The sequence below is a fragment of the Nothoprocta perdicaria genome, unplaced genomic scaffold (assembly GCF_003342845.1).
Source record: "Nothoprocta perdicaria isolate Ctin4 unplaced genomic scaffold, notPer1 scaffold_290, whole genome shotgun sequence".
Classification (NCBI taxonomy): domain Eukaryota; kingdom Metazoa; phylum Chordata; class Aves; order Tinamiformes; family Tinamidae; genus Nothoprocta; species Nothoprocta perdicaria.
The window spans coordinates 486,051-507,807 of NW_020455522.1; the positions used below are offsets into that span (position 1 = coordinate 486,051).

The window sequence follows — 21,757 nt, forward strand, 5'->3', positions numbered from 1 at the left end:
TTCCTTAACACTGTTCCCAGTCCTGCCGAGGTCTGTGGCGCGTGACTTCTCCTGTCTGTCTGCCACTTTTATTTTTAATTTCTCTGAATGTGTCCAGTGCACRTTCTTCTCATTTTCCATATCATCTGCAGAACTCTTTAAAATAAACCACGAGGGAAAAAAGTCCTTTGCATCTTCCCTTATCTTTTCTCTGTGCAATCTTTCCATTCCTAGTTCATCTGCCATCCAGTAGATTCTGTGACTGGTCTCAGATCTGGGATATTGGGGAACTACAAAAACACGTCGCTTTCATATCCTTAGTCGTTTGCTTCATCTCTTTATTTTTTTCCCAATGATTTTATATGCCGTTTGGAAGAACTTGTACTGTTCTGTTTCCTTCCTTTGAATGCTTCTCCTTATATATAAACCTTTTCTTTGAACAAGGTCTCAGAATTTAAATTATTTGATTTAAAATGACCGAGGGGTATCTGATTTGGTAAGGGCAGATCTTTTTGGTAGATGGTACTTCTGCTCTGACTGCAGTAGAGTGTCAATGAAGTGGTGTGTCCAGGCAATAGTTTTACCTCTTGCAAGCAGTTCATTCTTTTGGGTGCTGTTTTTAATGTCCTTTATATAGCACCTAATCATGAATATTGTAGCAGATTTTTCTCGTCCCCYGGAAGATTCTGAGTTTGAGGGTATTATTGTTAATGTTAGAGAATGCTTTTCACTAGTATTTAGAAGCAAGTTCCATACACTCCTAAAGAAGTCAGATGTTGTTGTTTTTATTTTCCCTCAAAAAATTACAGTTAGCCCTTTCTAGCTGCTGTTTAAAATTTCGTCTTGGTCGCGTGTCCTGATCTCCACAACAARCTGAAGTTACCTGCGGCTGCCCAGCCTCTCCGTTCTCCCTCAATACATTACAGCTGTTGTACTGTCCTGGGCAGGCAGTCCRTGTTGTAACTCTACTACTGCATTTTTCCACCCAGCCTTGATGCAATTTATTTATCTCATTTAAGACTTTTTTTTTTTTGGTCTCATTTGGTCTTTTTCTATGTACATCGTACCTGGAAAGGCCAGAGAATGCAGTCCTTTTATCAAGTTGCTGAGGTACCTATTGCTTAAACATTCCTGCTTTWATCTGTGTTTTCTAGTTCACTCATCTTACCTCTGAGGCCTGTTTCTGAACGAACACATAGGCCTGTCTTGCATTTGTTTGCTTTTGGGGGTTCTGTGTGAGTACCACTGGCAGTACTCCTTTTCTCTTCTGTCTGGGTGACCACCCCCGAGTGCCTGAGGGCAGCAGGAGTGTGCAGACCCTGTGGGGTGCTGCCGTTTTCCAGGAGTCCCTTCTCAGCTCCCAGTCAGTGACTTGGTGCTGGGGGTTTTTGCCTTTTGATTCAGTTGTCCTCCACTGGTTGCAGGAAGAAGGTGGATGGCGGGTTGGTTGGTTTTCTCCTCTGTAATAGTCCAGTTGCTCTTTGACGCAGGCGTAAACGATTAAGGTGTAAAGCTTAGTCTTTACAGCGTTGAACAGCAGTCTGTACTCTGCTTTGCATTAGTTTCAAACCTGCCACCCACTAGGCTTGCCTGGTGCCATGTGTTCAAGACATTGGAAGAAGCTTTTTTGTTCATCTTTTCCATGCTCAACTAACTTGAGGAAAGAAATGTTTGAAGCCTGTGCAATGAGGTCTTCTTGCAGATCTGTCTTCCAACATCCTCCCTGCCACTTGGATATCTGACTGGCCGGTCTCCGTGCTATCCTCCCTCCTCACAAAGTCAGCTTTCTGAATGTCTGTTTACTGAGCCACCACTGCAGCCTTCCTCTTCCTCCCATCTCCCAAGTGGGAGTTCTTGGTGCCAGAATGTGACTTCCCTTCGCCTGCTGAGGTGTTTCACCCACAGGACCTGCACTGCTCATCATAAAGCCCTGTTGTCACCTGAGGTTTTCCCCTCTTTGGTAGCGCTGTTAGTCTGAAGGTAGGAATATAACTGAAGTTCTTCCTTCCACCCCAACACCTTGGATTGTTGCAGCAGATCCATCAGTAACCTGAAAAAGTAGCACCTGATGTCTAAGGACCGAGGCACCCGTGTGCACAGACATCTCKGTTGAGGGCCACCTCGCTGTATGGGCAGCATTTACAGTAGGCTGTAACTGTCTSCTCTTTCTGCTGGGCTGCTTTCCAGCTCCACTCTAGGGCTTTTTTGATGTAATGAGAACTGGAAGGGAAAAGTAAGGGGAAGGAGCTCACTTATGGAGTTGGGAACTGGGAACTCTGTCATCTTGTTGACCTTGAGGCAAACTATCCTTGAAATTCCTGCGGCTTGCTTTGTTCACTCAAACAAGGGTTTTGCTTTTGCCTTCCTGTGRGTGTGGGGCCCAAATTGGTGCTTCATTAAATCACATGTTTTGCTTTCCTTATTTTATGAAGGAGGAAGAGTTGCTTCTACAACTGTTTTAATTCCATGTGTTGTTTAAATAGCATCTAGATGCTTTAGAATATGAAATTCGTTGGTTTAGGGATTAGGAAGTGGTTTATCAAAACTAACTAGTTCCTTTAAATTTTGCTTTCCTTGAAAAGAAAAACTGGCTTCAGACGGAGTTACTGCACTGCTTTGAAACAGAAGTGGCTGCATCCTGTGATCTCGTGCAAGGCTGAGGACTTCCTGMTATCAAGAGAGATGTGGAAAGCAGCTTGACAGATGCTGAAATGGATCTGAGGTACTGCTCCTTCGTGATGGTGGCACTTGCATTTACCTGCCTCTAGAATGGGTCTGTTAAAGGAGCTTTAAGCTGAGGAGATGACTATAATGATAAGAAAGAGAAATAGACTTACTGCTGGAACAGGCTCCCAAACTTCCTCCCGATGGGCTCCTGCGTGCAGGAGCTCACTGGTGACAAGGAGAGGGGAACTGTTTCTCTTCATTGCAGGTAGTTTCTAGATTGACTAACCAGGAACCTGCAGCTGTGGCTCCAGAATCGGTGTCTGTTTGTAGGTCTCGTGGAGGAGGGACTGTAGGTCACCTACTACTGTGCCAATCATTCTTAAATGTGATTTATTAGTATCTAAAAATCATCCTTTCTGTCCAAAAAAAAAAAAAAAAGGATAGCAGCTAAAGTATAACATTTGAAAAATGTCCAGCCTTGATCTGAAAAGAACAGGAGATCTAAAATGTGTTGTCTTTCTTGTTCTAGATGCTTTCTGAAAGAAAAAAAAAAATCACAGGCAGAAAAAAAAACAAATTGGAGTTGTCTAGCTTCAACTTCCAGCAGAAGATGAGCAGACACGAGGAGCCCCTGTAGTTTTTTGATTTTTTTCCATAGGGAGCTACTGCYAAACTAAATTACTTTGCTTCTCATTTGCTGTTTGGATGAGATGCATGCACTTGAAAGAGTTTCGCTTTTTAAGTGGCTAGAAAGTAATTTTTTCAGCCTTTCAGGAACCATTATATGTGGATGTTGGCATTAGACAGTATTCTATTCTTTCTCACTGCTGCTAGACAAGAGACAAGGACAGAACTGCCTTGCTTTTCTCTGTGTCTGTAGCAAAGCTGTGCCTGTAGGCATGACCTATGACTTGTTTGTAGATGTCTGAGTTGGAGTTTGGTTGTACTGAGCATTTTGCCTAAGATGCACATTTTGGATTTACTTGACTCTTGTTTTTTCCTGTCTCTTTGCTTCCTGTATCTAGCGAGACSCAGGATAGTGAATCTGTATGCAGCAAAGATGAGGCTTAAAGGGCTTGGCCTTCAAGAGACTCAAAGCCCAGTAAAAGGTGCAAATCCAAAGTGCAGCTAGTCAAGTGTTTCCTCACTCTTAAGATAGCTGGTACAAGGGAAATGACAGGAGGCGTTTGGGTTCCAAGCCTTGGGGCTATCCGGTTGCTTTGGTCTTTGCAGCTTATTTGCAATTTTTCTGCCAACTCAGGAGAGGATATTTTTAGTGTAGTTGCTGTTTCTTTGCCAAACATTTCATTTTTTTTTCTTTTCCTATTGCTTTTTTTTTTTTTTTTTTTGGTGTACATGTGATTAAATGATTTCCTTATTTTCTTTGCTGTCCCCACCCTGACCAGCCTCAGCTGGATTTGAAGTAAAAGTTGTTCTGTCTGTGGAGTATCATTAAAAATGCTCCTTGGTAGGCAGCTTACGCTGGCATGTTGAGCACAAAATGCATAATTACCCTTTTCAAGTTGAGATCAGTTTGAAAAATTGTGAGCTCTTGCCCACTCATGTACCTAATGTAGTTTTCCAAAAGTCTAATACAGTTATGAACAGAATTGAAACCTTATGTCATATGTTTAGGTAAAAAAATCTCATTTTAGATAGCAATAGTGCCTGAATTATACTGCKGTTTTAAACAGAAACAAATTCTGACCACCTGTGTTCTGTAATAGGAAATTCTCAGTATCCGGTTACCTAGCACTGGTSCTGAAAAAACACATTTTCAATTTCTTTTTTTCATGCTAGAATAATATTCCAGAGACTTTTCTGCCAAGAATACTGATCCAGTGTAATATTTTGAAAGACTTAATGATAGAATTACAACACACATATTCAGAGAACTATTAAGCTCAGCAGATAGAAATAACCTATTATAGAATGTGRGTAGGAAAGAATTATTTGGATGGGTTAGGAAACTGCAAACAGGAACTGACAGTTGTGGACCAGATGCCATCATTGACACATGTGGAAATGACTTATGTAGAGGCAACCAAGACACATCTGTAAAGCTTTTCTAAAATCTTTTAGTGCCAAGACCACCATTTCTCCTTTTATAACTAACTTACAAGGCAGTGCAGAAAGAAGAAAACAGGGCTTGCTTGCATATAAAAGAATTTTATTTTTTAAGGTGTCCAAATATAAACAGGTATAGGCAACAGCTATTACCTCTCTTCATATTACTTTTTTTCTTAGTATTATTTTTGTATCAAGTAAATAGGAAAAAGATTCCTGTAGAACTGTAGACCTTTCAGAAAAACATGGAATTTGAACTTCTAAGCTTAAAACCAAGATTTATACTTTTGGGGATTTGGGTTTTGTCTTTGAGGAGAAAGCTCTGAGGATCGTTGGATGTGGCTGATGTGGGGATTCTCAATTATTGCCAAATATTCCCTGATATGGGCTATGTGAAAATTCCCAAAGGATAGAAGAAAAAGAGGATCAACTATGAGGATATGATTTTAGGGCACATCAGCAGCTGTCAGCAAACTTTAAAAAAAAAAAAAAAAAAAAAAAAAGGCAAGATTGCAGATCAGAGAAAGTAACTGTAAATTTGCCCAAAACAGGGGGCGTAGGAAGGCTGAGCATTCTCCACTGAGCATGTTTCAAGCATGTAAGAAAGAAATCAGAAAAAGAAAAATAGTGATAGAAGTGCTGGCAAGAGATGATTTTAAGTGACTAAGAGCCGACATGATAAAACATTTCTGTCAGTCCTAGGACATCTCTTCTGGGTAATTATGAGCAGAATCTTTGCTGTGATCAGCAGTGGGCTTGAAAACTGGAAGACTTTTTATGTCCCATTTAGTCTTAGTTTGATATGACRTGTCAGTGTAGCAAATGGCAGTTGCCACTTATCCTAATTTTTATTAAATTTCAGAAAACTCTTGGCAGCAAGATCTGTGTAGCAGATCTGTAAACATGTGGATTCCCCTGCAAAATAGTCCAGTTACCAGAATTTTAATGAAAATATCAAATGCAGTGTCGTTTCTGAGCAGGTACTTGCCTTTGTGTTCCTGTCGTCTGGATAGCTTTCTTTGTATCTTTTATAATTATGAATTACGGTGACATGCCTCTATAGTATAATGGCTTTAATGGATGAGACAAGCACTATTTTTCCTGGTATGGATGTTTGAAATGATTAGCTTCAAGTTGTGAGCATTTTAATAAACCCCACACTAGTTTCCATACAAGAACATTAAGTAACAGATGTTAGTAGTTTACCAAAGGGCTTTTTGAGGTAGGTTATTCAAGGTAAAAGCCTGTTCTCCAAGACTAAGGTTTGGTTGCCTACAGCTGTAGAGAGGAGGGTTTCAGAGCGGCTCCCAGAAGGAAGATCAGTAACAGGCTCCCACAAAAGCCCTCTCCAGGCAGAGATGAATCCCCTTTGGRTTATATTGAGAATCAATTAAGCAAACTGCTATAGGAGTAGATTAGCTGGTAAAAACATGCTGCTGTGAGATGTTCCTGATGGTGTCAGAAGCATTTGGGGATCAATATTAGGTTTGCAGGTACATATACTTAAACTGTGGGCATATGTTGACCACAGTGGCAGAAGCAATGTTGGTTATGATTTCTTGGTGTTTGATCCAAGCAGGAAATTAAAATCTAAAACTGGAGCAGTCTGTCAGGGAGATTGGGAGGTAGTGGACGCTCCTCTCAAATATTGCTCCTTTTTTTTTTTTCTGAGCTTTACTGCTGAGATTGATAGTTGAGGCTTAGGTTCAGTCTTACCTGTTGTGCCCGCCTAAAGATTTGCTGTGGTAGAGCAGCTGTGTTGATTCTCCCTGCACATTTGGGCACAGGAATCACTYGCTGCTTTTACTGTTTGCTCATACAGCCTCTGGCAATAAGAAATCATGGGCGGGCAATTTTTTGTTTTGTTTTGCTTAGTTCATACCCAGACTTGAATCATGGCAGCGGCCAAGCTGTGTTCAGCTGGCTGTGCAACCAGGTTGTACAGTAGTGCTGTGAGGGAGCTTCTGCTCTCATACTTAGTATGTTTTGGTATGTTCTGTTTAGTCATGAATGGTAATGGAATAGACACCTTTTAAGGGGGAGAAATAGTCCTAATACTGTGCAATTTCACCTCGACTTTTTCTTTTTTTTTTCCTCAGAAGTGAGATGCTCTAAAAGACAAMTCAGAATTTCTAAGGTTGATACGCTTGCATGCTCATGAGAAGAGTATTTCCTAGAGAAGGAGACTTTAAGCCACGCTTGCTAGGATTTGAGCCCAGTCTCTAAGCAAGATTTGCTACAGCAGAAGCAGGCAATGAAGAAAGATAGGAGTCTACAGGAAACAGTTGGATACCTTGCAAGCTCCTGCTGTCAGACCTGCCCTAGCAGTATGTGTCTTACTGTTTTAGTTGTTATTTCAAGTGCAGCAGGAGGTACCATGTATTCTGGGGCTGACACATGGCTAGCCCCGTGCCTTGGATTTCTTAATCAGCTTGTTTCCTGTACTGTCATATGCGTATCTACTGTATCGATAGAATGCCAGTGCATGATACTATTTATGCAAAATTTATTTATTTTTTTTTAATGCAGAGGATTTGACTTTTGTAATTGGAATTGTTCCTTGGAAGCAGGTGAGATTTGTAAAACCAGGAGGGACAGTAAGCACAGAATTAATGTTGGCATTGTCTGAGCCTCCTTCTGCTGTTCAGCTACCCTTGGAAACCCCCAAGCCCCACTGATTTTGCTCCTATGCACTCTCTGTCCTACTTGCTATGTTCTTCTCTTATGCCCTGCCCCATTGTTTCATTGCAGCCTAATGCTGCTGAAATTGCTTCTTTGTGGGCTGTTTCCAACCAACATTCGTGGTGCCAGGTCAGGTTTAAATTCTACTTACTTGAAAGGGAGTTTAAAAAACTGTATCAGAAAGGGAGATTTAACTGTTTTCYAGATGGCAGCTGGCTGGGGTTCTGTAATATTGCAAGTATCTGKTTTTTTCTCTCCTTTTGAAGAACCGTAATTTGCATCAGCTTTCTAAAAACACCGTTGGGATCTGCTGCTGACCTGGGTCCTGTGTTTTTGGTGGGATGACACTTTGATCAAGTCCAGAGGGTCCTGGGCTTCAGTGATCTAAATAAATTTCACTTGTTCTAATTGTTCTAATTTGTAGGTTTCCAGAGGTGAGGATGTGCCCTGAGATAAGGAGGGATATTGCAGTTCTTCAGCAGTGAGATTAAGACACTTAAGAATATCCAGGACCTTTAGTAAGATGGTGAGAGCCAGAGCTCCATAGCTTTGTTCTGCTGTCTAACAACCACCTTGCGTCTGAGTTTTCAAGCTGATGTTTGCTTGGGTTTGGCTGCGTTTTGAGCAATGCTACCACAGYGTATTAGGGTTGAAATCCATTTAACATAGGTAACAGCTCATATATGCCTTAGAGATTTCCACAAGAAAGGTTCCAAATAAATTTTATTTGAGGAATGTGAAGATCCTGTAAAAAATATGTAAATGGTTTTATTGGAAAAAATATTTAAAATGCTGTTTACAAGAGATAGAATGTTCTAAGATAGGTAATTAGGTTATAAATAATGATATTTATTAGTTTTTTACTGCTTGATCTCTGACCTCTTTGGAGGAATCAGGGAGATGTGTTGTTTACTTTGAGAAGACAGAATAGAGAATTAAAAACATAAATCTGGCCATACTGAGGCATATCCCAGGCCTGGACTCAAATTTGGGTGGCCAGGAGTGGATATGTAGGGTAGAGGATAAAGGAAAGCAGATACAGCCGTGACTCCTCAGAATACTCATATCACGTTCAGTGATTTATTATTGAGAGGCTTTCTGAGCTAAAGACAGGATCTTTGTGTGTGTGTGTGAGTGCTTGATGGATGGATTTTTTTTAATGAGTTTGTCAAGACTTTTTTTGAATCCATTTAAGCTTTTAGTGTTTACGGCTCCTGTGACAAGGAGCTCAGCAGCTTAATAAGTTGTATGAATTGCCACTTACTTTTGTTTGCTCTTGAGTTTTCCTCCAGGAAGAAAAAATAAATAAATAAAGGGGAACTGAGAAATATCTCTAGAAATATCAAGAGATATCTGATACAAGAAAAAATGTGCCACCTTAATCAGTTAGAAGATCAGGCCCTGCACTGAAATAATTCTCTTACAGGCTTTCTTCCAGAGCTTATTTCCGTGCCTATCGTCATCGTGCTTCTCTGCTGGATTGTCACGTTAGCTCAAAAATTGCAGCTCTGTTGCATCAGTTTTCTTGCAGGCTGCCTTAAAAAGAGAGACCACTTAGCCCAACGTGTTACTGACTGGAGCTGTCTTGATGCCAAGCAGAAGGCACAAGCAGCAGAGCAGTGTGCCAGAATGTTTAGCGTGGCATGCTTTTTTATTTATCTTATTAAAAAAATAAATAAAAAGGCCAAGACCAGATTTATAAACCTTTTAAGATGCTTTTTTTTTTCTTTCTCACGGCTGCTTTCGTAGTACTTCATGCCTTTCTAAGGGCACCGGTTTTAGAGCATCTTTGGCTTGCTCGGCGTTTTCTGTCTCCAGGGAAAGGGATGCAATCTTTTCCTGTCAGACCAACTTTTTATACGGGAAAAGTGTCAGGATTTTGGCCTCTCAGGCTCTGTCTTCAAGTTACCTACCCTTACACTGCACAGGCTGTATCTCTTAAGGCCAGAATTTAGGCAGATATTGCAAGAGTTTTTAACATTTGTTCCCTGTTTGACTTGGGAAAAGCTTTACTGGCGATTGGGAGCGCTGTAATCCTTGCCTCTCTCTTTCCACAGGCACAGCTTAACACTTAGTGCTAGGAGATGATGCCTGCTCCACGCTGCTGCGTGTTGGGAGGAGACCACAGGGCCTCTGCCCTGCCCCACTAATCSCCCTTCATCCCCTCGGCTCCCTGCCTGCACTCGCAAGATAATTCAGCTTGTAGCAGGACAGCAAATTGCAGGCTCAGATGCCAGTTAATCAGTCTTTATATTGTAATAATCTTGGTGAAATTCTAATAATGCATAAATTAAAAATGTAATATAGATTTTTTTAGGAAAAAAATCTCTTTTTTTCTCCACCTCTTCTGCTGTTTCTCAGGGGCGTTTATGAGATCTCTGGTGTGTGTTAGATTTTGGGTTGGTTGTAGACACGCAGCCGTGTTACCCTGGYGAGCCGTCAGCTGCCCCAGGGAACCCATTTTTGGTGTCTTAGCACTGCTTTGTGCTGCTCCTGTGATCTAAAAACGTCTTGAAATTTGGCTCAGACTGTAATTAAATTGACTTTTGCTTTGCCTCCATCACTCTGGCTAGAGCAAGCAGAGCAGATCTTAGAGAACTTTGTTCTGTAATTTCATATTGCCAAATGGCCGCTCTTTGCAGTAGCGCCCCAGGAGAATAATTTCTTTATCAGAATTTTAAATGAGAGAGATGATTCGTTTGTCCCACTCTAATTGCGATTTTTGTTCTGTTTCAAAGCCAGTAAAATTTCCTGCAACGAGTTCTTTAAATGACAAACTTTCTGTCTTTGTACAGAATAGATAAAGGAAAGTGAATTAGAGCACCAGAAAAAGCACTTCTGTTGCCCAGCTTTGGAGACCAAGTCTCATGCTCTGCCCTTCGTCTGAAATTATTCTTTGGAATTACTTTTCCACCGTAAATCACTGCGCTGAAATCTCATTATATGGATGCCTCACTACTAAAAGCATCACATCCAATATGCTTCAGATGTTTCTCTTCAAAGTGGAAATTAGAGCATTACTGACCTTTCAGATCTTTGGAAAAACTCCCAAATTCTCTCTTCGTTGTGCCTAGAAGTCCACCTTGTGGATCTTCAGCTGCCTGGGTATCCCCTGCAAGCCAGAGCTCGCAGTGGGCTGGGGTTCTCCTCACGGAGCAGTGTCTGGCAAAGACTCCTAAGAGCCCAGAGGGCATCCTTGCCTCCTCTCTTGTCAGTGCCGGGCTCATCTGTATTCTCACAGCAGTGGTGCTGCTTAAATGACTCTTCTTTAACCAACAGGAGGAAAATCTAGCAAACAATCCTACGCGGCGTGTGAAACCCGTGATGTCCAATGCAGTAGTAGTTTTGTGGGCATCCAGCATGGGCAAGCTCACTGGTAGCTTGGGGCAGGCAGCACAGCTCTTCTGCCTGAGCAGAAAGGAGCCAGGGAATGACACCGGACCTGCTCTTTAGGAATAAGCAGCACATACCTACGTTGTGCTGCCAAACACAGCCAGTACTTCCTCGAGGAGACCTTCCCAGTTTGCTTTCTGCCTTCGGTGCTTGGAGACTGGGAAGAACTGGTAACCCCTGCAGCTGCTGGACTTTTGTTTTAGGACTTGGTGCATTTTGAAGCATCTTTTCTTCGGAAATGTCTTTAAGATTCAATTTCTTCTTCTCTTTGTTATCGTTTTGATTGTGCTCCAGCAGAAGCCGGCGTACGCGAACGTGCAGCCCTCTTGCAGGACGGGTCTGCTCTTGGGTGCCTGCAGGTAGCTCCCCTCCGTTTTTAGAACCAGATATTCCTTTGAGATGTTAGTCTTGTCTTTGATCATCCTTTGTAGGTCTTGCTCTTTGTAACATATTTCTATCTACTGCCTCCTTGTGCGTGCTACATGCTGCCTGCTTCTTATCCTTCCTTTTGTTATCAGGAAGTAGCCTCTTTTTTTCCTTCCTTTCTTCCTCTCTCTATTCTATCTCAATTTTCTGGTGATTTTTCTTTTTTGGCATGAAAAAGAGTGATGATTGAATGACTGGCTCTAGCTTTTTTTTTTTTTTCCCTCCTAATTTGGTCTGTAGGTTTTTAACCTGATTTTAACTTTGCAGTCAGAGCACTGCAGTGACAATCATTTCTAGGGAGGAAAATATGGAATATTCTTGGGAAATGACGAGAGAACCGCCAAGAAAATTTAATAAAAGATTCATGAAGTCTGGACTGTTTCCAAGGCCAAAAATTATCTTRCAGGAAGAGACAAAATGCCCGGGGAAGATCTTGTTTCAATTCATTTGCTTCCAGGGAAGTGGAGTTAATGCGCATTTGAAAATCACTTCTGTAACAGAATTAAATCAAAATATTCAAACCCCAAATTAATTTCAGATTAGGCTATTCTGAACTCCCTATAAAGACAGGGGATAAGATACAAGCACTGCAGGAATAAGGTATCTTTCTGAACCTCAATGTGATGATTTTAGCAGGGTGTGTTACAAGAAGGACTAATCTGCATATGGCTGAAGCCCTTTCTAACCATCCCCATCTTCTTTGCTTGGCTGTCCATCACAGTGGCAGTGTCTGGCTCCCTGAAGGCTCTTCTACCCTTTTCAGATGCTTTTAGGCTGATTGAATGCAGTACCTGGCAAACCTGCCTGATTTGTGTTGGATGCTGTCCAGTGAAAACCATAAAAACTGCCAGTGCAACCACTGCTCCGTTGAAGCAAGACCTTTTTGCCYGGTGCAATTACAGCTCTCGGAGCATAATTTGGCATTAGATTCCCTTTGACTTGTTGGCTGGGAGGCCCAAGGGCACTGGACTCCGGCATGGTAGAGTCAGTGGCTTGTCCCCCTTTTGGTTTTTGCTGCTGACTTGAAGCATGGTTGCGTCTGCCAAGCCTATGCATGGAGTGAGCTCAGGCGTTTGCAAGGTGAGTTTGCTTCCTTTCCCAAGAGACTCTTTCTGATTGTCATGAGGAAGACCCACGGAGATGCAGCGTGCGCCTCTGCCACAACCTGCACTAATTGTCTTTCCTCCCTCCCTCCCTCTTTTCCTTTTTCTGCAGATAAATGGATCATTTAAACTGGGAGCTACTAAAATCCTCTCTGGCTGGCAAATGCAGTGCCTAGCAGCAGTCATCAAGGACGAACCAAACATGAGTGGAGGAGGGGAACAGGTCGACATCCTGCCGGCCAATTATGTGGTCAAAGATCGCTGGAAAGTGGTGAGTAGCTCTGGCTTTGGGTCTCCTTTGGTGCTTTACACGGAGCTCCTTAAGGAAAGAGACACTTCTCTGTTTAACCCTGAACTCCAGCAAGCAACAGTGAAAAGGTCTGGTTTTGTCTGATGCTGGAAGATAGTCAGTATTGCTGTAATGCTTTCTGAGACTGTTTGGTATTTTTAGAAGACTAAACCAGCCCGTGATTTTTAGGTAGGATTGAACTGTTGCAACCAACTGAGTCATCTTTTAGTAAGAGATTTGGATTTAAAGCTACTGTTGCAAAAAATATTAGAGATGTGCCTATAAACAGACATTAAAGGGAGCTTAAAAGAAACATTTGTGGTTGTAACACGAGTCATTCCGAAAGCTAGAAATTCCATAATTAAAGCTGTCAATATAACTCCTATGTAAGTTTATTATGATACCTTTTTAAAATTATGGTTAAAAGAGTTTCAGTTCTTTATGGGACAGCTGTTTCGTTCAGTGCCTAAGCTGCATGGGGTCAATGAATTAAGTAACCGTTTCATCTTCTACGTAATCCACTGTGTCCCTGAAGGTCTCACTGTCCATTTGAATTCATAGCACAAGTTTGCCATTTAAAATCTTTTTTTGTGTGTGTTGTTCATTGCCGTAGTATCTGTATCAGAAATACTAACGACTTCTTTATTGATGCTTTTACCAGGTGATATAAGAGAGAATGATCAAATTCCTTTTACAGACAGGGTTTCAAATTAATTATTTTGTTTCTTGGACTGTGGGAGAGACATGGGGACAATCTGATCCTCTTAGACATGTGTGATGTTCCTGCACACGCCACCTTGCTCCATTTCTCTTCCTCTCCCATTGCTTGCCTCTGTTCATCATAGTATTTATCCCTGCTTTCTCCGCGACCTTCACACTTCTGCCTGGCCTGTCTTTTTTTTGCCTTCCAGCCTATTTATATTTAAAATGCTTCCTGAGAGCAGATGGAGAATCCCTATTTTCTGTGCGATCAGGCACCGGAGCTGAGACCCCTCCAGAAGGTGTCTGGAGGAATTTCAGGGAAGCCCCACTGCGCTCTTGCAGCTCTGGCTGGACCACGTTCACTCGTCCTAGGAGGATGACACGCGCACAGTTCAATGGATGTGTAGGACACAAAAATATGCTTTATGTTAATACCCCTCTAAAATCCAGCTTCCAGCTTTGAGATGATTTTCCCTGGACACAAATGGAGATTTTTCTACAATTTGGCCAGAGTGGGGCATGTCCATGGCAAAGCTGAAGCCAGACGTGTTCCTGCTGCCCAGCCCTCCTTGAGGTGCAGCCAGCATGGGGAAGAGCCAGGAGGGGGAGGCAGGATTAGTCTTTATTAGTGGTTATTATGGCTGTAGAGCCCATGCTTGGATCTGTGCCCTCTCCGTCCCTCTGTAGCCTGGTTAGTTTGGCCTGTACGTGCTCATACTCTTCATCAGGTTTGAAGATTCTCCTCCCTGCACAGGGATGTTAAGCTTCTCTGCGAAATGATGAGAGGAAAGCTTCTAACATAACCTAAACTTTGCTCCTGAAAACAGCAGAACTCTTAAAAGCCCTGAGCCACCCCCCGAAACAGTCTCAGTTTTGCTCCCAGGGGAGCACTTYAAACTGATTTTGTTTCTGTGAGGCTAATGAAAGTGGTGATTCAGTGATACAGACTCAAGTGGTTGGAGTGTCCTGCAGTTCTGCTTCTGGGGGCTGCTAAATGCTCTGCCCATTAGCCCTCCCCCTGCTTCAGGAATGCAGAGGCATGCAGCTATTTTCCTAGCACCAATTGAGCCTAGAAAAAATAGCTTTTTATGGTTTCTAATGTTGGTTCACAGCAGTCTTCAATACTGCGGAGGGGATCATCAAATTTCCCCCCCTTGGAGGCCCTGAGAAATTACAAGAGTGTAAATCGCGAGGAGAAATTGCGCTTCCCAGCTGTGCTTGTAACATGTGGCCTCACACTAGCTGAACTGTGTGTTGAGATTGCCTGTCAGCCAAAGGAAGCAGATAGGTGGGGAGCAAGCCCCGAGCTGGGGTATTGGCTTTGGAAGGGAATCTGTCCCTTCTTTCTTTATCACAGACCTTTCTGAGTGTAGCCTGCAAGCAGCCCGAGCTTTGCAGTGAGTGGGGAGGAGTCCTGCTCGAGCAGGTAGGTGGCTTATTGAGATGGAGCTGGCCTTCAGCTGCCAGAAGGCTCCGTGTGTCATTTGTCCTCCCGTCGTAACTYTCCCTTGGCTGAGCTGGCCATCCACGTTCTCAGGCCTGGCAGGTATCCAGGGTAGAGCCAGGTTCTAATTTTAGACCAGTTTAATGTATTCCTTAGGYTCCTTTTCTCCTCTCCTTCCATATGTCAACTGACAGAGTTTTGACGAATGAAGATGTTAAGTTATCTGCATTTAGCCTGGTGATGGTTCAGTTTTCTGCCTCTCCCTAAGTGTGTGAAGTCTGGCTGACTGACAGCARTGTGGTTTTTGTTGTTGTTTTCTGTTTTGTTTTAGAAGGAGATGGACTGGGAGGGCTTTGCTTTTTTTCAAAGCTGTCAGACCTGAAGTCTTTYGAGCCTCATTCTTTACTTGCAGGTATTTTTGATGGTCTGACCAGCRGTAATTTGGATGGTATTGGCAACCAGTCAACTTCTTGAGAGTCTCAGGGGTGACTTCATGCACAACTGCACTAAACAATGTGAACTTTGTTCAGGATCTAAGTCAAACCTAAGTTGTACTTGCTTTGAGCTATGTATAGCTATTGATATTGAAGTGATGTCTCCCTTTATCTCTCCCAGTCTGTCTCTATTGGGTACTCAGACTTGTTAGCAAGACAGATTTGGCAACTCCTGCCTTGTACTGGAATAYACCCAGTGACTTTTGCCCACAGGCACATTGTATGTCAGAAGCAGATCCTGGTTCCATTCTAACGACTGGAGATTTTTGACCTGCRCTTCTGGTTATACTTGTCCCTGTCCTGTTTTGGACACTTTGCTAGAATTCCCATGAAGTCTTGTAGACTCTTCCTTTGCCATGACTTGTTTGCAAGTGGTACTTATGGTTAGGAGAAGACTTGGGACAAGGWAAGTACTTTGTCACTCATGAAGCCTTTTGCAGTCTCCTTGCTCTGTGCAGAATTGCACTGACATTTTTGCCAGGTCTTCACATCATCTGAATTTGCCTAGTTTACTTCTTGATGGTCTTTTCAGCTCATGCCTGTTTTACATTAATTGTTCCTTGAGCAGAGTGGACTCAGAATCTGGCATAAGCAGATTGCTCTTCCCAAGCTTTTGTACAGTTACATGAGGCCTGGTAGCTATTTGTGAATGAACTGGCCATGGAGTTGAGCTGCTGGAGCTCCAAACTTGGCTATACGAGGGCTCCTGTAGCCAGTTGCAGTGTCATTTCTTTTTTCCTGGTGGAGCTGCATTTTGTCCTTTACAGTAGTGTTTCTTGCTTGGTTGCCCTAAGCTCTGGAAAAAACAAATTATTCCCAAAATATTTGGGCAATCTAGAGACCTCGTGTGGAGCTTGCAGTGTCCTGCATAACTGCCCATATATCTGGGGAGGCTTTTGATAGTGGCTTCCCATGTCCTATCAGGACATGTTGGTGGTTCTGCATTGGCATCTGGTAGTTCTGAAATTCAGTTTGCAGAGTTCCCAGAGCCCCCTAGTCAGAGACTGTAAGGCCGAAGATCAACTAGAGTGACTCTTTAGTAACCAGTTGCTCCCAGGAACTGATGTGTCCACTGGTGAGATGCTGAAAGGAAGGAAGGCGCATCTGAGGTGCAGTTTATTTTTACTTGTCCACGTGGCAATGGAAGTAAATTCTGGTGCTAGATGAGATGGAGATATTTATCTGATTCTACAACCTGTAAGGGAAACCTGGACACTAAGCTTACATGTAGACCCATCCTACTTATGTAGGATGAACTCGGACAACGACATTGGATGATATCTCCAGGCTTAGCAGATTATGGACTGGTGGAAGATGAGGAATGGGATGAGAAGAGAATAATTCCCTGAACAGTGAGGCCTAACATGCTTATTGCTTAGATGTTTTTCATTAGGTTTTTTTCCCTTCTATTTCTTGACCTGGTATTTAACAATTTCCTTACTTGTTTTTCCTCTTGTGTGATACATGCCCATCTCTCCTTTGGGTCAAGTGAAAGTCTGTGCTGAGTTCCCAGGAGGCACAACAGGAAAAAGCCTTTAAGGCTGGACTTGTTCCTCCCTATGCAGCAAAGACACAAGAGCCTGKCTCTGTGAGGGCCACCTTGATGGCATCTCTCTTGTGCGTTGTACCAAAGCTCTTGTCCCATTCCAGTTGAAGAAGATTGGTGGTGGTGGCTTTGGGGAGATTTATGAAGCAATGGATCTGCTGACCCGCGAGAATGTGGCCTTGAAGGTGGAATCAGCCCAGCAGCCCAAGCAAGTTCTCAAGATGGAAGTGGCTGTCCTGAAGAAGCTACAAGGTAAGGAGTAAAGAAACCAAGAGCCAGAGCTCTTCCTTGTGGACTCTGAATGGTTCAAGCTCACTGGGCGTGCTAGCAGTTAGCAAACAGAGGTGCGAATGAGGGCTGGAAGCTGGTAATAGGGGGTTGTTATGAATTATCAAATTATTTTATTTTGAATCAAATAGCTATCATTAATTTTACCTAAAACAGCTGTGTATTGGTCTAGAAGTGAAAATCAACTACCTACAGTTTCTATAGGTTCTGGTTTTTGCATGGCAAAGCTTATACGCAAACTCCAGGCTACCTTCCTTTTATGCAGGTCTCTTCCCTACTTCCCCTGAAGAAACTGCATTGAAAGGGGAGTTGTCTTCTGCCAGGGTATTGTTGTTCTGCCAGGGTTTTGTTCTATTCACCTAGCTTAAGCAATAAATTATGTTAAATTGATGCTTTCTGTGGTGATCTTTGAAGAGAAACACACGATCCAGGAGTCGGTCGGTGATATTACCATAGGTTCAGGTGACAGTTTGTGTTTTTTAAGGTGAAAAAGAGGAGGAACAGTGATATATCTGATTTTATCTGTGCTTTTCTGGTGGGATGRAGCATCTTAAATAGTACATCTTTTTTGGATTTTATTTAAGTATTATGTATGTATGGACTAAAAGCTATTTTTCTTCAGAGTTTGTGATCATGATCTTGCAGGTTACTAGAGCTTTGCAGAGTTTGGGCCAGAGCAGGCTGGCCGTTAGCCCAGGCTGCAGACCTGCTTCAGGATGTAATTTGGGTGCAGGCAGCTCTCAGTGTCAGCTCCCAGTTTGTTTGGACTGCAGACCTGTACGAGCAGTCAAACTCTGAGATGGTACTGACCACCAAGGCAATGGAAAAAGCCACATAAGGAACATAATTTTGCAGGTCACTGACCATGTCCTTCCTACACGGTCACTCTACACAACACAGTTGGGGAACTGGTGGGATTAGGGCTGTCTTAGAGAGTCTCCATCTACTTTCTAATACCACATGCATTTATGCTTGGCCGTGTGAGATCACTGCCAGTTAGTGTCTCTCGAGTGTCCTGTACAGACATCATATTCTGCTTCCTTCTAGCTATAGAAGATAAAGCTAGTCTTTATCTTTTTAGATCTAGATGATTTTGCCAAAGGCAAAGTTCTTTCTGACTTGCATTGTTATTTGTAAGGAACWTGTGGCACCTTCTAGTGCCCTGTCCACATCTTTATCCTGTCTGGGCCCTGGGAAGCAGCAGCAGGGATGCCCTTCCAGGCTTTTGGCGAAACATGATTGAGACGTCAGGTTATGGAATCTCTCACCAAAGCTGGTGATGAAGGCTGCTCCTGCTGCTGAGGCCTAAGAAGGCCAGCCTTGGACTGCATCAAGAAAAACACTGACAGCAGTTTGAGGAGGATGATCCCTTCCCTCTATTGAGCACAGATGAGACCTCTGAGGTGCTGTGTTCTGTGTTGATTCCCCAGTAAAAGAGATGGGACCTTCTGGAGCAAGTCCACAAAGTGGTTCAGGGGTTGGAGCATCTGCCATATGAGGAACRCAACAGTCCCACCTGGTAGAACTTTTTCTAATAAAAAAGGTCTTCTCTGTCTAGCCAGTCTTCTTGCACAGGGCTCTGATGGATTTTACTCTGCAGTGCAGAGCTGCTSTGCATATTGAGTGGCTGTGCAAGATGCAGCCTGGTCGCAGGCATTGTAGTTTCTGAGCACCTGATCTCATTGGAGCAGTCAGTGAGGCAATTTGGTGTTGCCTACTTTCCATTTACTGTCAGGAGTTGGACAGGTGAGAGATTCCCAATAAAAGCAGGGAAGAAAAGCACTCTTGCTTGCATGTTTTTCTTTTTCCTTGTCATTTGGCAATCCTAGTGTTTAGCATACACAAGTCGTTTCTGTTAAAGTGGTGTCTTAACTCCCTGCATGTCAGTTTATTACCACTGCAGACAATTTCGTGTTGCCACAGCGTTTTGCTCGGTGAATGTAACGCAGCTACCTGAGAGTCGGGGTAGTAGTCTTGGCAGCTGCTGTGCTAATGCAGGGAGGCAGATACTGGCACTTTAAGTAGCTCCAGCCTCTCAACCCAGACTATTTTGCCATGTGAAACAGTCTTGTGGGTGTTTGGCTGAAGGGAAATTTGGGCCATGTATTTTCAGTGTGGTGTGCTGAGATGAGAGGAGGACGTGGGGTGGATGTAGTAGGATWCAAAATCTGCCTTCTGGACCCCTTATTGAATGCTTGCTTCTGGCTCTGTGTAGGGTCTAATAGCAGTTGTTCCTATTAACCTGTTAGTAGTCCAGAAGAAATGATGCCAGTAAACATCCAACAGTTTTACACTTTGCTGTTGAGTGACCAGCCCTTTGTTTTTAAACATGCCCATTAATTCATTTATTTRCTGCCGACGTAATAGCAAGGGTAAACCAGTTGTTGAAATCGTAGCTGATTTCTATCGAATAATGTAGCTATTTTTAAACCTTACTTTCAGCAAGGATTTTTTGTTCTGTGTTGGAAACTCCCCATCTCTAGCTGTCTTGACAGGTCCCTGAAGTCACCTAGTTTGTCTGACCAGAAAACAAATGTGTTGCCTCCAGAGGAAGGAAACCGTAGGCGAGACAACTTTGCCAGACTGCAGACACTGTTTCCCAGTAAAGGTAGAAGGTGATGAAAATATCTCTCCCCTCATCATGAAGGACTGCAGRGAGTGCCTGGTGCCTATCCATGAGGCAGGGGCTGACAGTCAACTTTTCTGTAGAAAAGATGCTCAGTTACAGGAGTAAGCAGTCTGCTTAGCCCCCGAGGTGAGCGTGAGGTACACAGGATATTCTCAGGGGCCATTGGCTTCTAGGGTCGTGGCCTGYAGCAGCAGAGATGCACACAGGCCTTGTGCCACAGCAGTGCTAACTTGTAACTCCATAGGAGATGAAGGCTTGGAACTGGCCACCTTTCAGGTGAGGAGAAAAGACCCTTGCTCCTYCTGAAGACTTGCAGTTGATGAACAGGTTCAGTGTCCTCCAAGCTGAGGAGAAGCTGGGCATGTCTTCAAGTGAAGTAATAGTCAGCAGCTACCAGCCTGATCTATCACCTGAAGGTTTGGTTGCCAGACAGGGTCTCGGATCTCAAATGTCATGGAAAGACTGCTCAGGTTTGTCTTCCTKTCTGACTGTTACCCGCTGCTACTCTTCCACATGGACACCAGCAATACGGCCAAGGGGAACTTGGAAAGTATCAAGTAGGATTACAGAGTTCAGGGCACGTCTTTTTCTCCTCAGTCTTGCCAGGGAGTAGGAAGGATGGGAGGAGAAGGAGAGACACACTCCAGGTAAACAACTGGCTGCATCACTGGGTTTCAGGAGCGGAGCTTTGTTTTCCAAGACCATGGGACTATGTGGGACTATGTAGGAAGATTAATAACTGATGGGGGAGAAAATTGGTCTACCTCACTAAACAGGACACAGGCAGCTCTGCCAACTGGCTGACTACCCTAATAAGGATGGGTTTAAACTAGGTAAGGTTGGAGAAGTGAGAGTTACATAGACAGGGTAGTCAGCAGAATGGGATGGGGTACCCTGTGTGGGGATACCTCCAGCAATGGCATGCAACTAAGGAACTACCTACAAGAACAGACTGTGAGGAATCTCCTTATACTCTTCTTGGGAAATTGTTCTGCCAAAAGCCACTCTGAGGTGTCTCAACTGCCTTTACCAAAATGCACGCAGCATGAGGAATAATAGGAAGAATTATCTGTCCATGTGCAGTCCCAGGGCTATCATCTCGTTGAAGTTACGGACACTTCGGGATAGCTCATGTGGCTGGAGTGCTACTGTGTGCCCTTTAGCAAGGACAGGCCTGGAAGGCGAGGTGGGAAAGTCACCTTTTCTGTGAGAGAGCAACTGCATCGAGCTGTGCCTGTGGATGGATGGTGAATGAGTCAAGAGTTTGTACGCAGGGATTAAAGGGCAGACTAACATGGGTGATACTGTTGTGGGTGTTTGCTTTAGGCCACCTGAACAGTGCAGCTGGATTTTTTACTACCAAGTGAGGGAGGGCTGATGGGAATGTGAAGGTTGAGGGCAACCTTAGCTTCAGTGACCATGAGATGGTGGAGTTGAGGGTCCTCTGAGAAGGAATCAGGGCAAAAAGCAGGAGCAAAAACCTGGATATCAGGGAGCAAATTTTGACCTCTTCAAAGACCTTAACAGAAGAATGGGACAAAGCCYTAGAAAGAAGCAGGGTCCAAATGAGTTGGTTGCGGATGCTCARATTCTACCAGGAAAATACAGGGTAAAGCTATGCAATGATACCACCCTCTTCCCTGCTTAGAAACCCCATCAAGAGCCAAATGCTCACCAGTATCACGTACATCAACTTTAACTTTGTCATCACCAGTTTCCTCATAGAGGAACATGGGTGCAGTATTTGCCCATTTCCTAAAACAGAGCACAAATACATCATGGGACAGGATCTGAAACCACAACCTTCACTCTCTCCAGAATATACTGCACTTTTTTTTGAAGGTAGGTCTTGTCTGGAGCYGTATGATGAAGAGAAGACATGGCAGAACATTAGCTGGTGACTAGTTGGTTTTGATTTTTCTTGAATAGAAATGGCTTGTGTTTGTAACTTAGTACAAGAACTTGGCGTGTAATTGCACGCATTTATTTTCTTCTTTAATCTTGAAATTGCCATTAGCAGCTTTGTTGTTTTAATAGATGGTCATAAC

General features: G+C 43.3%; 1 protein-coding gene across 1 annotated transcript in view; it reads left to right on the plus strand.

Moving 5' to 3' along the window:
• Window positions 1–2,565: 2,565 nt before the first annotated feature.
• The window catches only part of TTBK1 (tau tubulin kinase 1), a 67,382-nt gene continuing 48,190 nt past the window's right edge, over window positions 2,566–21,757 (plus strand). Inside the window, exons 1-3 of the mRNA XM_026041708.1 lie at window positions 2,566–2,701; window positions 12,430–12,588; window positions 16,897–17,044. Coding sequence (XP_025897493.1) covers window positions 12,481–12,588; window positions 16,897–17,044 — 256 coding nt within the window. The 5' untranslated portion in view covers window positions 2,566–2,701; window positions 12,430–12,480. The remainder of the gene's footprint in view (window positions 2,702–12,429; window positions 12,589–16,896; window positions 17,045–21,757) is intronic.